This window comes from Camelus dromedarius, chromosome 2 (assembly GCF_036321535.1).
Source record: "Camelus dromedarius isolate mCamDro1 chromosome 2, mCamDro1.pat, whole genome shotgun sequence".
In the NCBI taxonomy this organism is placed as follows: domain Eukaryota; kingdom Metazoa; phylum Chordata; class Mammalia; order Artiodactyla; family Camelidae; genus Camelus; species Camelus dromedarius.
Genome location: NC_087437.1, coordinates 41212810 through 41229886, shown reverse-complemented (window position 1 = coordinate 41229886; position 17077 = coordinate 41212810). Strand labels below are relative to the sequence as shown.

Below are 17077 nucleotides of genomic sequence, written 5' to 3'. Positions count from 1 at the left end.
GCCGTTCTCTGTGGGATTAGAACCACGTCAGGCAGATCAGAGAGAGCTTTGCTGGGGAAGGGACTCTGGAACTGAGATCTAAAGGCAGAAGAGAGCTTACAATCCATGGAGAAGAGTGTTAAGGAAAAGGGCAATTATGACACCGTGTGACCCATACCTCTATTCCAGTACCAACAAATATGTGTGCAGGTTCGGAGGTGGACAAGATGTAGTGGGAAGACTTGACATTACCTGAGAGAATTCAGGATAATGTCCCGGAGGAGTGTCGATTAAACTCAACCAGGAATGATGAGTAGAAAGTATGTGCAGAAGAGGAAGGGGAAAGAAGACACACATGGGAGACTCCGGAAGGGCCCAGCAGTGTGGAGACACTGGAGGGAGGCCAAGTTAGCTAGAGGAGGCGAGGGTACAGACGGAGACACACCGTGAGTAATGGTAATGGTGATGTAACGTCTTACACTCAGAGAGTCCTACTGCTGCATCTCAGATAATTTGCCTGGGCTAGAAATTTTTTCCACCAACCTCAAAAATAAAATACTTTTTAAAAGTCCAATTGATGTGTACACATCAAAATAAAATTATGGGAGAACACACAGTCTTCACCGGTGATGCCAGGTCCTCTAAAAAGGCGCAAGTTAGTGGGCTCCAAATGGAAACTCGGAATGAATGACATCTGAGTGAGGAAACTTACTCCGCAGGAGGGTTATCCCTTTGCACATCCGTGGCACTGCCACATTCCCCCTTTCTTTTCATGTGTAGTTTCCTGAAGGTGAGACGGTGCTCCTGCTCTACGCACATCCTCAGATCTAGGGAACTTACTCTTGCTCCCTTTCCCATCTGACTTTCATCGTCTTCAGTCAGGGACTTCAATAAAAGGAGACTTCAAAGAAAATGAACCCAACAAATTTTAAATTGAAGAGCCTGTATTTTTTTTTCTTTTCATTTTTCTTAATCTACCCTATACCAAGTATGATCAGTGATAGGTACTTGATGGACTTAGTTCCCAGAGGCCTAGAGTGAATTTTATCTCAATAGATTGTCTGCCTTGATCTCTTCCAGGGGAAGGGATGAGAATTTTTTTTCCCCAGCAGGTTGCATGCGATGTTGACTTGCTGTACAAACAGAAGCCCCCTTGGACTGCCAATGTGTTGTCTTGTAAATTTTTTCTTTGTAGTCAAGAAAGAAAGTCAAGTTATATGATAATTATGCTTGTTTAGTACCATAGGAGAAAAAACTTAAAGAAATAATTACATAGTGGATATAGCTGGTGATGAAAGACAGAATCCTACTAACGACAGTGGATTCTCATGACAGAATGTTTATTGTTCTAACACAGGATGAAGAGGAAGAAATCAAACAAGAAATTAACATGTTGAAGAAATATTCTCATCACCGGAATATTGCTACATACTATGGTGCTTTTATCAAAAAGAACCCACCAGGCATGGATGACCAACTTTGGGTATGTAGTGCTGTCCAAATTTGCTTTTCTTACATAAAAAACAACCAAGACTGAATGGTCCATTTCTCTATCCTCAATACTAAGTTCGATTAGATGTTATGATTTCCATAACATTGTGTTTTCAAGGTTTTCTCCCATTTCCTTGAATACCTCTCCATCTTTTCAGTATCTCTACCTTCTATCCCTTAATGTGGACCATCTCTAAAGCCAGTTTTTTCCCACTAATGACTACCTTTCTTGAGTTTTTATTATATTTTAGGTACCATGCTATTTTTTTAATGAATTATATCATTTATTCAGGCTCTTTGAGGTGGACATTATTACTATCTTTACTTTTTGGATAACAAAACTAAGGTTTACAGAGAAGTAAACTCATGTCCCATATTTTTGCTTAAACATCTTTGCTGCAAGCAGTTTCATCACACAACTAATTGGCCATAAGACAATTGTCCTGTAAAATATAAAATAATGAACAGAAAATAAAATAAGGGACAAAATTAAATATGAAAAATTAATAATTTTAAAAAGATTTCATCATGAAAAATGAAAATTCCAAAAAATATTTTAAAACATTTAAAATGTATGTAGATTTTTGGTCATAGTTGTATTCAGGTATGTTTTAGAGAAAGCGGGCATTGTATTCGGGTATATTTTAGACTTTTTCCACGTCCATCATTAAGGATTCAAGATCTAATGTTGGATTTAAGTTCTTCACAATATGAAAAAATTCTGTCCTAAGTCTCTTTAGATTTCCCGGGGAGTAGAATTAACAGATGAAGATGCTGCTGTTTCTTATCAGTCTCTGTAACCTGTATAACTGGTGGTACATATCTGGACTATATTTAAATGTTCCTTCCCAGGCCCAGTCCTTATATTTCATCAAATCATCTAAGCCAGATTCTGTGCCAAATACCAAAATTCTGTCCACATTACGTTCTCCACTATCAAATTGCAAGAAATTTTTTACCGTCTTTAAAAAACTTACACTCATCAGGAATCACATAACCACGTCTTTTGCGGAGGGGGTGGATAGGAGCTTGATTCTTGTTTTGCCTCCAGCTTCTAATACTGCATGACAAATTTGGTAGAGAGGACATTACAGAACAAGCTGTTGTATCTAAATTAGCACAAGAATCCATCATTAATGCTCTCGAAGGCTGTTGTCAAACGAAATTGTTAAGTAGTTATTGTGTCTTGTATGGCAGATTTGTCTTGGGGCCAATTCATTGTGTGGCAAAACTGCTTGTGGCAAAAATTCTTACAGTGAAAATACCTAGAGCCAAATAAACTGCCCTGTGGTCTGGCTGGAAATGGTGGAGCTGGGGGTCTAACCAAGCGCTGCGTGAATCTTTCTCCTTGTCTATCACTAATGTGTGGATGACTGAAATTTAAATTCAGACTCCACGAGTAAAACACCTATGACAGTATCTGATACTCTGTAGGTACAGTCATCCCTCGGTTTCTGAGGGGAACTGATTCTAGGACCACCTGGATAGCAAAATGCCCAAATCTCTTATATAAAATGGTATACTATTTGCATATAACACTGTACACATCTTCCCATGTACTTTATCTCTACATAACTTATAACACCTAATATAATATAAATGCTATGTAAATAGCTATAAATGCTACATAGATAGTTGGTGACTTGTGGGCAAATTTAAATTTTGATTTTTGCAACTTTCTGCAATTTTTTTTTCTGAATATTTTCCATCTCATTGGTTGAATCTGTGAATGCAGAGCCTGTGGCTAAGGAAGGCCAACTAAACTCTCAAAGGTTCCTTTCCTTTCCTTTCCTTTCCTTTCCTTTCCTTTCCTTTCCTTTCCTTTCCTTTCCTTTCCTTTCCTTTCCTTTCTGTTCTCCGTCTACCTAGCCGCTTGCCCCAATCCTGTATCTCTGACAGTCTATGAGACAGCTCTAGTTGGCTGTTCCACTAAAAACAAATTTAGTAAGTTTAATACCAAAACCACTATTCCTATCCCTGCGCAGCCCAGATTGCTCCTCTCACCTTTCCAATATCTGCCATTGGAAGTTTTATTGCTTAGTTCCATTGACAGGTTTACAATGCTGCCTTAATTTGACCTCCTTTGCCAATTTTATAACCACCCCATTAGTATGGGCCCAGTCAGTGGAAGCCTAGATTTTGTAATACCCCCTGTTTCTTCTTCTCTCTCTCTTGCTCTCATCTCTTCTCATTCCATATGTTGTTGTTGGATTAATGGCTCTAAAAATACTGTTTAACCACTAAGTGTCTTGCTCATTTTCCAGAGGTCTTAATATGTGTCTAACACAAAATTCACTGAATTATCCAGTGCTAACTATATGCCAAATTATGTACTAACCTGTGTGGACCCAGTGACCACCATTTCATGGATAACTTCTCAAAGACCTCAATCTTGGCTAGAAGTTACTCTCTTAAGACATCAGACACCTATAGTCCAGCTGAGATAAAATTTATACAGTGAATGCAACTGGTGACCAAAAAGGATACGATAATGTTAGCTCAGAAAAATAACAAGATTTTCATGTAATTTGATATTCAATAGAAGAATATTTGGAAGTGAAAAGAGCTGCTGAGAATTTTTTTCCCTATAAGACCCATCTCTAAATTTAAAATAAAAATATACTTCAAGGTAAATAAACCCACTTTGTATGGTCACATTGATTTTATATATTTTTATGTGATTTCTGAAAGAGTTACAGTAAGATTTTAGTTGTGGCCTCTTAACTGTATAGTAGATGTAAATGTGAAATTTAAAAATGTAAAAGTAGTATTTCTGTAATACTAAAGAAAGAGACATTACAGTAAGGGCTTAACTACGAAACTTGACTATATCAGTTTTTTTAAGTTATAATAAACACATTAAAAATGCAAATAGCTAATTTAAGAAATTTGTTGAGAAAAAATTTAGTAGCCTAACTTAGAGATGATGAGTTTTTATAAATCATTGGTGGTTGTTTTATGGATAAAATATGAATAGTTGTTTTATGAATAAAAGTGATAGTATTGGTCCAAACCTGGTTATTGTTGTTGTTGTTGTTATTATTATTATTATTATTATTATTATTACTGCTATTATTATTGTTCAAGCCAATCATTGCTATGGGTACTTTTGAAAGCTTAGTTTCCCCGTGGCCTGCAGGTTCAGCAGGACATGGTGAGATGGCTCAAGTTGGGACATCTCTGTGTTACCAAAGTTCTGCTACATGATCAAGGATCTAGCACTGTAGCAATGACCCCTGCCTTGCCATAAGCTGCAGCAGGTGACAAGTGGAGAAAGGTGGCTGTTTCGATGCTGTCTGCAGAAGTGCTTTTTGTTTGTTCAGAGCTATAGCTCCAGATTAAAAGACGGCGTTAATAGAGCCTTGGAACCACCTCCGGCTTATCACCTGAGGTAGTGCAACTATTTCCAGATGAGTCACCCCTGACTATTAATATCAGTCCTTTGAGTGATGGGCCAGATAGGACAGTTTTCTTGTTAGGTTGTACTACTAAAATTGGGGTATTTCTTTGCAAATCAGTGGCTAAGGAAGGAGAGGAGTGGTCAAGGAGAGCCTGACTTGTTTTCACCTTTTTCCTAATGCTGAGATTTTTTTTAGGCTGGAAAGAAAATTAGTTGTCATTTATTTTACTGGATCTTAGTGAAGCTCATTGTCTTTCTCAGGGCCTCTGAGCTCATTAATAGATGGACAGAGGACAAGAATGCAGATATTCTGAAACGTGACCGTTTAGTTTGACCTGAGGTTCTGTGAAAGGCACTGGAAGTTTTGGCTTTTTTTAAATGAGCAAAAGCTACACTCCATTTTCAGTTCAGACAGCACTGGGAGAAAGCAGGAAGGCTGTTTGCATGCATGGCACACACGGGAGGTTTTATGCCCTGGAAATGAGTCGCCACCCACCAGTTCTCACTCTGGCCAGTTGCTCTTCCCGTGGAGATGGCTGTGATTGCTGGGAACCAAGAGCCTACATGTGCATGTGTTCATTTTTTCATTCACTCATTCATTCATCCAACAAACACATATCAAGCACTTGCTAGGCACAAGGCACTCTTCCAGACACTTAGGATATGTTGGTGAACAAAACCGATGAACGGCCCTACTTGCATGCAGCTTACATCCTTGCTACAGACCACAAACAATACACGTAATAAGTCAGGAAACTATTGAGAATGCTGGAAGAGCAAGGAAAGGTTAATGAGGACGCAGAAAGGAGTTGTGGTGGTCAGGGGAAGCCCCGCCGTGGAGAACTCGAGGAAGGGCATTCCAGTCCTGGTATTTTCCAGGAATAACAACAAGGTGAGTGTGACCAGAAGATGTGGGAGGTGAGACCCAGGGCCAGAGCAGGCAGGGCTTTACAGCACATTGGCAGGATGTCGGCTTTTACTCTGAGTGAGGAGGGGGCCACAGGAGGGTTTTGAAGGTGCAGGGGTAGAATCTGACCCACAGAGTAAAGGGGTCCCTCTGGTTACTGGGTTGAGACTAGACCAGATGAGGGCCAGAGTAGAAGCAGGAAGACCGGTTAGGAAATTGTTTCTGCAAACGGATGCCCTTCCTGAAGTTGGCAAAGGGGCATTGTAAGGAGTGATCACTTCCAAACCTGGGCACGTGGGGCAGAGCACTGCCTTCACATTCCATTTTCCCTAACTACAAACAAATGCAGTAGCAAAATGCAGCAGTTAGAGGCCCCATATTCTGCTTGGAAGACAGAGGGCCTCACATATGTCAGGTTTGTGACCACGCAGAGGACTGTTCTGACCGTCCGCACCAGCAACCATCCATTAGCTTATATGTCACTGGGGATAAAAATACAAAGCTATGAATGCCTCCTGAGTACAAGAGCATCATTTCTTTTTCTAGTTCTTCTATTTGATGACAAACCAAAGAGGAACTTAGAAGAATGAAAGGCAGAACAGAAACTTAATAGCTGGGGAACTAATACCAGATTACAATATTGGTGGGAACTTGGTTATGGAATATAATAGTGTGTACTTGTTCCAAGGCCTCTGACTCACTACATTTGGGCCATTTTGTGTTAGCTACAATGGCAAGGAATATTGATCACCTACTGTTCATGTGCCAAGTACTTTATTTGGTTACATTGTCATATTATTTCACTGGAACTTTACAACCACTCTACAAATTAGCTGTTCTCATTATCACCACTGTACGGATGAGGAAATTAGGCTCAGAGAAGTTAAGAAGTTTGCCTGAGGTCTCAAAGAGGTAAGTGATGAAGCCAGTGTATTAGCTAACCCCAAGCTGCCTGATGCTAGAATCAAGCCCTTGAACTCTACAAGTTTCTCCTTTTCGTTGTGAAAAACAGTTCCAGTAGTTGTGAAAAATAATTCAAAAGTTGGTGTTCCAAATAGGACTGAAGCTTTGTGTTTAAACAAATTTATTTTGAGTTCACCATTCAGTTTGTCAGTTTCCCCAACTTTCAAAGAGGTTAGCAAGACCTGTTAGCTGCTAAGTAGATAGCATTTTCTTCATCCTAAGAAATAAGCTTTGAAAAGTACATTAAACCCTTTAGGAGTGTTTTAGCAAATAATTGCAAAGGTCACAGATAGTCAACTCTTTGGACTAATGGCATTCTGTTAGGATTACATATATAAAAATATTATTATGGGTTATATAGAGACAGAGCCTGGAGCAAGCAAGAGCAGCTCTATCTACCATTCATTCCCAGTTTTCAGGCCGCAGGAATGATTCCCCAGGTATTTCTTTTGCTGTGGCTGGAGGACAGAGGTTTGCACATATTACACCAGCCAATTACATGGGCTGTTTCAGGTGTCTGATTGAATCATCATCTGTGTGAATTCTATCGGTCTTGTTGTGGAGATAAACTCTTGTTTAGTACCAGCTCTTTGTGGAAATACAACTACTTCTGATAATGGCCAAGTAATTCTCCCTTATCAACTGCTTGGGGCCTGATCCGGAAATCAAAAAAGGGAGCTCTTTCAATAAAGATTCTGATCTCTCAGAAACAAGGCGTTCTCTGACACACAACACTGCCATCTTCTTCCGCTGCGTCTCAGCAAAGAGAGGCTCTCCACTTTGCTCCCTGCCATTCAGACACTGGAGTGAGGAGCCCCGTCTATTAAATGAGATAATTTCCTAAAGTTAGAAGGCAAAACCACACATATTTCGCTGTGTCTTTTGATACCACCCCAACAATCACGGGGCTTAGAATATCTTAGGAAATAAATGTCTGATTAGCTTCCAAAATGTGGGTTGGTCAAGTAAGAGAGCAGATTATTGTACTGAAATGATGCAGTAAGCCATTCATTAGACTGTCTCAGTGAAGACTTGCAGAGCTAAGATTTAGGAAATTATATTGTATGCGTTTTAGGGACAAACATCTAGCAGTTGGCTGAAGCCCAGCCTGGAATCCAGAGACCTGGATTCTCACCTTGGCAGAGGCAGCATCTCTGCACTTTGTTTCTTCCCTATAAAAAAATGATAACTTTGGACCAGGTCTGAGTTCAAACTGGCAGCCCAGAAGCCAGTTACTGCCCAGGTAAATGTGGCTAGTTTGGTCCACATAAGGTAGTGGTGTTTTAATTATGCCAACATTAGGAAAAAAAAATTGAGCTGTTTCCAGACAAAAGTCTGGATTCCGTGAAAGATTTTGAAAAATCAAATGATTTGGAAACCTTGGGCTCAAAATTCCGAATAGTAGCAGTACATTAGGAGGGGTGTAGGGATAGGTCCGTGGTAGAGTGCATGCTTAGCAAGCACAAGGTCCTGGGTTCAGCCCCCAGTACCTCTGTTAAAAACAAAGAAACAAAGAGCAGTACATTAGCGCAGTAGAGCAGCTGTTTAGAGGGCGGGTGCCCACTCCCGCTCGCACGGGAGGCCCCATCACTGCCTGCTGTCTTCCATGCCTGCTCCACTGATGCTACTAGTCCATTCCCCGTGTGAGATCTGGGAACGAGATTCTGAGATGAACCAAGATGTCATGCACTCACCAGTGAGGGCTCCTTTCTAGAATCTGCAGTGCTGTTGGCCACAGCCCCCAAACCTAAGTTTATTATAGTTTGGACTTACATTGCTGTAGCATCTTGATTTGGCAAAAATCATGCCTAATAACATTTTTGGTTGTTTTGAGAAAGTGTTGCAGGTAGTGCCATTAACAATCCAATCAGCTGTAGCTGAGTCTTCTGAACCATTCACTGGAATTTACTCATTTCCTGATTCTATGCATCAGAAGTGAGGCTTTCATGGAGGGTGGGGAGGCACATTTAATTAGTATTTGACACTTTTATTACTAATTCCCTCCTTCATATATAGCCTAAGTCACTTGTCTGGGGAAAATGATTGAATCTTATTATTTGTGAGTAGAAATTTTTAAAAGCTGAATTTGGTAACTATAGAAGCAGTGCCTAAAATAGTAAGAGGAGTGATTGTTAACAGTCTCCCCATCTTGGAGCTGCCCCATTGTGTGACCTATAGACACACAATGTAAGTTACTTAGATACAAACACAGAGCTTAAGCTACATCTGATTTAATCCTTTGCAGCTGAGCTTGAGTTGAGCTTTAATGGAGCCATTTTTATGAATTAATGGGTGATTGATTCTGTGACAAGAATATGAAAATGACTTATTTTATCCCAGTGAATTTCATTTGAACTATGCTTAAACTGCTTTCACCTTAGCAAAAGGAAGACTTCACATATGGCCAAAGTCACTCTGCTGATGTTAATGGCACTACCCTCTGATTCCTCTTCTGGATGAATTTTGAGCCCAAATCTATGTTCCTGTTTACGTTGCACTTCTCAAAATTCTCAACCACCAAGTATCTTAGTCCTAAGTCCTCTAGGTCTAGTGTTTTGTTTTTTTCTTTTTTCCTATTTTCAACTTGTCAAAAAAACTTGCTTCGTTATCCTTACTCCAAATTCTTCTGTTTGGGTAGAACATTCTGAGAGGCAGAGTTGTAAATTTCTTATAGTCTATAAGGTTAGTTTCTGTGACTGATTTTGTGGCTCAAATGGACATATAATGACTTACCCCTAACAGGAAAAACTCTCCAGAAGATCTTGTGTGCATACTGAGAAATTTGAGTACCAGCAACCAAATACAAGGTGCAGCTAACTACTCTTGTTCCTTAAATGCTGCCGTGCTGGCTCTGAGATGACTGTCTCCTTAGACCTGGGCAACTATGGAGCGTTTCTAGAGGGGTTATCCTTTGGGCAGGCTTCTTGTTGCTAAAAATATCAGTTGGCTCAGTATATTCAAACTATGATTGTCATTCTCAAGATACAAAGTTGTTCATATCCAGAAACTATTGACAAAATCTGGGACTTCACATCCTTGGGGCTCATCTTTATATCTTTGCAAGACTTAGAATTTGTAGTTCAAATGTTCTCCAAGTCCAAAAACAATTCAGAAGGAGGAGGAGTTCCCCTCCCCGCCCCCCAAATACATGCTATTTTAAAGATGAATGCTTAGCTTGTTTAGCTTGCTTTTCCAAATTTGAAATTCCTAGACGTTTTACTTTACCTTTGCATCAGTTGATTGAAATAATAAATGTATACCTACCAATTTTTGTACTTCTGTACACACATATTTTATATTGTGGGACTTAAACTACCTTTGGCAAATGAAAGCAGCATTCTGTAACAACGTACTGAGTTGGGGTTTTGTTTACACCTTCATAAATCATGCAGTTGGGATCTGCAGCTATTCCCAGCTACCCATGATAAAAATATCCTGTGCCTTGCGATGTTTCTGGACCTTCAAGGTCAGTAAGCTGATCCTTTGCAGAGCTGTGAATTCTTGAAAGTTTCTCTCTCCTCTCCTTTTCTTAGGGTGCCCCTTTGATTTCTTGGTGCAAACTTCTTTCATTTGGACCTTCAGGCTCCTGTTCCCTCCTCGTCCTCTCTCCTGTCTCTCCCCTCCCCCACCTCCTTTTACTATAAAAGAGAAGGAATCTGTTAGGAGTCATTTATTCTTGTGACTGACTGACTAAGTGCTATTTGGGAAGAATGTGTTCCTGTCAAGATATTCTGGGCTAGTCCTGCAGTTTTAAAATACCTTAAAGCCTTGTTTCTTGTTACAGAAACTTAAAGCCAATTAACTAGCAAGTGAGTGAATACCACAGGGACCCCAGAAATCACCCTAAGCCTCTTCAGACTGGCTCTGAGCGTAAACCTTTTAAAATTCTTTCAGAGGCGGCTGGGGTTGGAAAGGGCAAGTTAGAAGTGACCACATCTGCTGATTCCAAACCCATGTCCCTCCCAGTTAGGGGGAGGACTCAGTTCTTCTGGAACTCCTGGGATCAGCTGAGGCCAAAGACCTTTTTCTTAAATACTGTCCTGAAGGAGAGGGAGAGTGCAGGAGGGCATAATAAGCTCCCCCTCACCCAACAACCTCCAAGAGAAAACATCCTGCTGGTCAGACAAAAATATGTGGTAAACAACAATGCAAACTGTGAAATGTGTTAGAAATCTTTGTTTTTAAAAATTAACGTTTTTAATTTAGATAGAAATAACTACCTATGTCCGATAATCCAAGCAACCCTTTCCCTAATAACTGGGTCAAACTACACACTGTGCTACTTTTTATTTTATTTTTTTTGAAGTATAGTCGATTTACAATGTTGTGTTAGTTTCTGGTGTACAGCATAGCGATTCAGTTATATATATATATTCTTTTTCATAGTCTTTTTTTATGATAGGCTGTCATAGGGTGTTGAATATAGTTACCTGTACTGTAAAGTAGGACTTTGTTGTTTATGTGCTGCTTGTTAAATATCTCCTCCTCGACACGGTTCCAGGGCTAGGATCAGGCCCGGGCCCAGCCCGCATCGTGCCTGAGCACAGTTCTGTCCTCACCTTCAACTTAACCTTCCTGCTCTCTTCTCAAGTGACAGGCATGCGTATTTCATTTTCTGACCCAGTTATGTAGGTGATACTGAGTGAGAATTTTGAATGTAAAATTCCTTTTAAACCTCTCCCACTGTCTTTCAGCCTTCCAAATAAAAAGATCCAGTGTCCTGGAATGCACCACTGTGTCTCCCTGCTGTGTGATACAAGCTTGAAAAATAGACATGAGTGCTTGGTGCTTTTTCATTAACAGAAAGTTTAGAAACATATGTGCCCACTGCCCTTTATAGGTGTCCTTTCAGCCATTTCTTCACCATCCTGGTGAAGTGGATCTTGGGGAGCTATTAATGCTATCTTACAAATTGGAAACTTTCTTTTTTATAAATGCAAGCAGACCAAAGAATGGATAAGTAATAAATACAGTTTGAGATTTCTGGCTACCAGAAGCTTTCCATTCTGGTAGACACAGTGTTCACATCAGACATATAAGGCTGATGCTTTTATTTTGTTTTTGTAGAGATGGTGGCAGGGTGCGGAGCCCAGTGGGGTTAGGAATGTGCCCAGGTCATATAGCTGGCACTCAAGGAAGCATCACGCTTTCCACTCGGCTCGAGTGACTTCATGAGTATCTATAGCATGGGTGAGGCTGCAGACCATAGCTAGGCTTCACTTCCAAATAAATAAAGAGAAGGGCATTGAGGGGGAGAAGAATTAATGAAACCATAGCTGCAAATCACTTAGCCCAGTGCCTAGCACATGGTATCTTCTCAGGAAATGTTAGCAAGTGTTGTTGCCCCAGTGTCAGCTCTTTGAGAACTTTCTTTCAGGGAGAATATTAATGATGCATTATTTCTTGCTTGTGAGATGTGAAGTTATTGACTTATCGCTGCTGGGCTTGGCATGTTGAGCCCTGTTTCTGTTTATTAATGTGATGAGTTTACTTGTGGTGAGGGAGGGTCCCCGCTGTGCAGTGGCTGTAATTATCAGTGTTGCTGTGCGGCTGCAGGAACCGATTACTAGCAAATGCTGGTTTCTTTCTTCCTTTTTCTTAAAAAAAAAAAAAACTCATTACATAATTTAACAATCATTTTGTTCCATAGTGAGATGAAAAGAATTTAGCAGCCTTCAGCTGGAGCTGAATGAAGAAGCAAATTATAGAAATCACTGACATTAGTGCCTGGCTAGAGCAGGATTGTTTCCTACCGAATATTTGAAAGTATTTTGTCCAATCTAATTTTGAAAGCCTGGAGTCACTGGGCTTCCACTGCTCTCCTCGGGAACTGTAATTACGTGGCCTAACAGAGCTCAGCGGCGGGACATTCTCTCCAGCTGATACAGGAGCAATGGATGCATTCGTAGGAGGTCTGGTCACTGCTGTTTTTCAAAGGATTTGGAGAAAGAGCAGAAGGATTTTGTTCACTTGAGCAACTGTTCTTTTCTTTCTATCGAGGATGTTTCTTTGGTCCGTCCTGCTGCTGTTGAACCATGATTTATGTAAATACGATTTTCTTTATGTTCTAGAGAATCCCCAAAATATACAAGAGTAGACAGAACAGTATCATGTACCCAAAACTAGCCCCAACAATGATCAACCAGTGGTCAAGCCTGCCCCATCTACTCGTCCATCTCCTTCCTTTCTTCTAGTATTTTGAAACAAATCTCATTATCTTTTTTAAAAAACTCTGGTAAAATACACATAGCATGAAGCTTACCACCTTAATAATTTTGAAATGTATAATTCAGTGGGATTAAGGGCACAATGTTGTACTCTCTCTAGTTCCAGAACTTTTTATTTTATTACCCCAAAAGGAAACTCCATACCCATTAAACCACAACTCCCATTCTTCCCTCCACCTAGTGCCTGGCAACCACCAGTCTACTTTCTGTCTCTGTGGACTTGCCTATTCTGGATATTTCATATAAATGGCCATGTTCATATATTATATAGCTTTTTTTCCCTCTGGTTTCTTTCAGTTAGCACAACATTGTCAAGATTCATCCATTGCATCGGGCATCAGTACTTAATTTTTTTCAGAGCAGCATAATACTCTGGTGTGTGGCTGTACCACGTTTTGTTTATTCATCTGGTGATGAACAGTTTGGTTATTTCCACCTTTTGTCTGCTGTGAACGGTGCTGCTTTGAACATTCATATGCAAGTTTTTGTTTGAACACTGGTTTTCAGTTCTTTGGGGTATATACCTGGAAGTAAAATTGCCAGGTCATGTGGGATGTCTATGTTTTAGCTTTCTGAGGAACCACCAAACTGTCCTCCACAGTGACTGCAGCATTTTACATTCCCTCTGACAATGTATGAGGGTTCCAGTTTCTTCACATTCTTAACAACACATTATTTTCTGCTTTTCTTTTTGTAAAAATTATAGTCACCCTAGAGGATGTGAAGTGGTGTCTCACCGTTGTTTTGACTTGCATTTTCCGAATGGCTATTGGCACTGAGCATCTTGTCATGTGATTGTTAGTCATTTGTATATCCTTCGGAGAGAAAAGTCTATTCAGGTCTTTTGCCCGTTTTAAAATTATGTGCTTTGTATTTTTTTTTGCTGAGTTGTAAGAATTCCTTATATATTCTGGATCCTAGACCCTTATTAAATATATGCTAATATGAAACATATTGTAAATATTTTCCCCATTCTGTGGGTTGTCTTTTCACACTTTTGATAGTGTCCTTTGATGCACAAAGTTTTTAATGTTGATGAAATCCAGTTTGGCTGCTGTCATAGTTAAGAGACCATTGCCAAGTCCAGGGTCATGGACATTTACCCCATGTTCTCTCCTAATAGTTTCGCAGTTCTAGCTCTTATATTTAAGTCTTTGATCCATTTTGAGATAATTATTTGTATGTGGTGTGAGGTAAGGGTTCAGCATTGTTCTTTTACATGTGGATATACAGTTGACTGAGCACTCTCTATAGAAGAGACCATCATCAGATCATTTTCTCCATAGTATTTCAGTATGTTTCTCTAAAAGATAAGACCGTTTTTTTTTTTTATGTAACCACAGTACCGTTATCATACTTTAAAAATGTTAACCATATTTCCTTAGTGTCATCAAATATCTAGAATGTAGATTGTTTCAAAAATTTTAACAACTTAAAAAAAAAATCAGTATCCAGATAAGTCCTGTCCATTGTAATTTGCTGCTATATCTTTTTAAATGATTTTAATCTGCAGATTTCACCTGCATCTCTTTTTTCCTTCTTGATATATATTTGTTGAAGCAAATGAGCCACTTACCCTGTGGAGTTTTTTCAGTCTAGCTGTTGTTGATTACATCCCCATGATGTACCATGTTCCTCATCCCTCTGAATCTCCTGTAAATTGGTAGCTGGAACTAGGGACTTGATGAGACATAGGTTTGGGTTTTTGTTTTGTTTTGTTTTGTTTCTTTTTGGCAAGACTACGTCTTAGGTGATGTATTATGCTAATCAAGAGGCAAATCATAGCTGATTATTTCTTATTTTTTTATGTTAGCAGCCACTGATGATCGGTGCCTAAATCCCTTAGTTTGAGGTTGTGAAATAGTGATATTCTATTTCTATTGTCTCTTCTTCATTTATTAGGTGGATTATTTGCTTTATGTGAAGAGAAGCTTTACCTCTTCTGTTATTTAATCACCTTGCGGTAAAACTTGAATAAGAAAGGTGGTGTAAATTCTTGATTCTTTCCCTTTATTTACCAGTCTCAAAAATAAGAAGTTGGTTCATTTTCTTCAAACAGTGCCAATTATGTTCTTTTTGAGGGGTATCTGTGTTAATGCATTCAGTTAAGCATACTTAATGTGTTTCAAGACATTGCAGGTTTTCTTCTTACTGATGCTCTAATTATCCCATCTCTGGCCAGTGAGAACCTCTTAAAGTTGCCTCCTCAGTTCTTTGTAACATGATCTCATGGTCTCTGATAGCTTCCTGTCTATCATATATGGTAATTTTACAGCTTTGATTGGGTTGGAACAGGGTCTGTTGTGGCACTTTTAAATTTCTTTACAAAGCTCATGATAGACCTCTCTACTTCCCCTGGCACTCTGGAGAAGATGGGAGGGTTTCCTTAGCCTTTGTAAAATCATAAGAAGATAAATCTGGACAGATATTGGAAACTCATTCATGAAACTCATTTCATAAATTTTTATTGAGTTTCAATTAGGCATACAGAAAAAAAGAGAACATTATTTCTGCCCAAAGATTTTGCAGCCTGGTGGGGTATCTCATAGGACCTGATGACACGGTGCTGACGTCAGGAAGGCGCATTTGGACAAAGCCAGAACTAACCACATGATTTCATTACGGCTTTATTTTATTTCTGTTTCTAGTCAGAGATTGATTGCTAGTCATTCTAAATTCTTTTCATTTAATTATTTTAAAAGTAATAAGGTGACTCTTGTTGACTTTCTGAAGAAGAAGGAGAATGTATGGAAATAGATGTTTTTCTAAAGCTAGAAAATGACTATAAAAGCAGATAGATTGCTTTTCCTCTTCTAGTCTCTACATATCCATTAAGTGAGAGAGATGTTTATTTTCTGCCTATTTTATAAAGTTGCTGAGTACTGTAATGAGTTTATATTTATAGGAAACTTGGAGCTTTTTGGATGAAAGGTGCTAAATTAGGACTTATTGTTTATTGAATTTATCTGATATGTCCAGCCTCCTGGGAGCATTTGCTGAAGTTAATTAAAAGCAGATAGTCCTCAGTCTGACAGCTTGCAGTGCCACTTACAAACCAATAACGTAAACAGTGTGCTCTTCTATTGTTCTAACCCGGATTGCCTAGACAACCACAGCTCTTTCAGACAAGAGAACGATCCTACTTTTGTAGGAAAGATGAGTTTGACCACTGAATAAAAAAACACAGGGATATTCTCAACTACATCTGAACCACCTGGCTGCCTTCATTTTTTAAAAAATGCTTAGAATATGTAGGTTTGCCTCATTTTCAGGCAACAATTTTCAGGTTTGAAAATTTTAAATAATCTTTCCTTTCTATTGTTTTGGGAGGAAATTAAAATACTAGTTTATGTTTTATATATTGTATTATGATCACTTTTTCTTTGCAGGAATGGCATTCCAGAGCAGCCAAATGGGACACCTTATGCTTTCTTAACCCAGTGGAAGCCATGAAGTGTAATTACAATAATGGCATGTTTGCTTCCTTTGCCAGTTGGTGATGGAGTTTTGTGGTGCTGGCTCTGTCACTGACCTGATCAAGAACACGAAAGGTAACACGTTAAAGGAGGAGTGGATCGCATATATCTGCAGGGAGATCTTACGAGTAAGTGACAACACGGGATGTCTTGGGAAGTGTTGAAATTTGCATTAACTTACACTAATTCCTAAACGTGCTGGAAACTCCCTTAGAGCTTTACTCTAACAGGGATGGTGGCAGTGGTAGCATGTCACGGTCTGCTGTAATGAAGGGAGAGCCATTCTGAGTAGGCATGAGTTCTCTCATTCAGAGAGTTGGCGTTGGGTGCTTTCCCCGGGACTCATTTCCCATGGGGTTTCCAACTGGAAGTCTGATTTTAGATCGCAGAGATAGTGTCCCACTTAGGAAATGGGTTGTTTAGGGATAGTTTGAACACACATTTGAGTTTTCCTTTTGTTACAGTTTGTAACTAATTTGAGGCTTGTGTGACTTTAGCCATTTTAATACATACAACCTAGTTTCACTAATTTTACCCTAAAAAAAATTCTTTGAGATTTAATCTCTAAAATTGATCAGAATAGCTGGACACGAATATGCCTATTTGCCCAGCTTTGCCCACAAATCCCACAATC

At 39.4% G+C, this 17077-nt stretch overlaps 1 protein-coding gene across 8 annotated transcripts in view; it reads left to right on the top strand.

The window, feature by feature from the left end:
- TNIK (TRAF2 and NCK interacting kinase) overlaps positions 1 to 17077 on the top strand; it is a 362919-nt gene that overhangs the window by 220589 nt on the left and 125253 nt on the right. For all 8 annotated transcript variants that reach the window (XM_031451107.2, XM_010976292.3, XM_010976290.3 and 5 more), the window contains exons 4-5: positions 1337 to 1462; positions 16461 to 16571. In XM_031451107.2, the coding sequence (XP_031306967.1) occupies positions 1337 to 1462; positions 16461 to 16571 (237 nt within the window). The remainder of the gene's footprint in view (positions 1 to 1336; positions 1463 to 16460; positions 16572 to 17077) is intronic.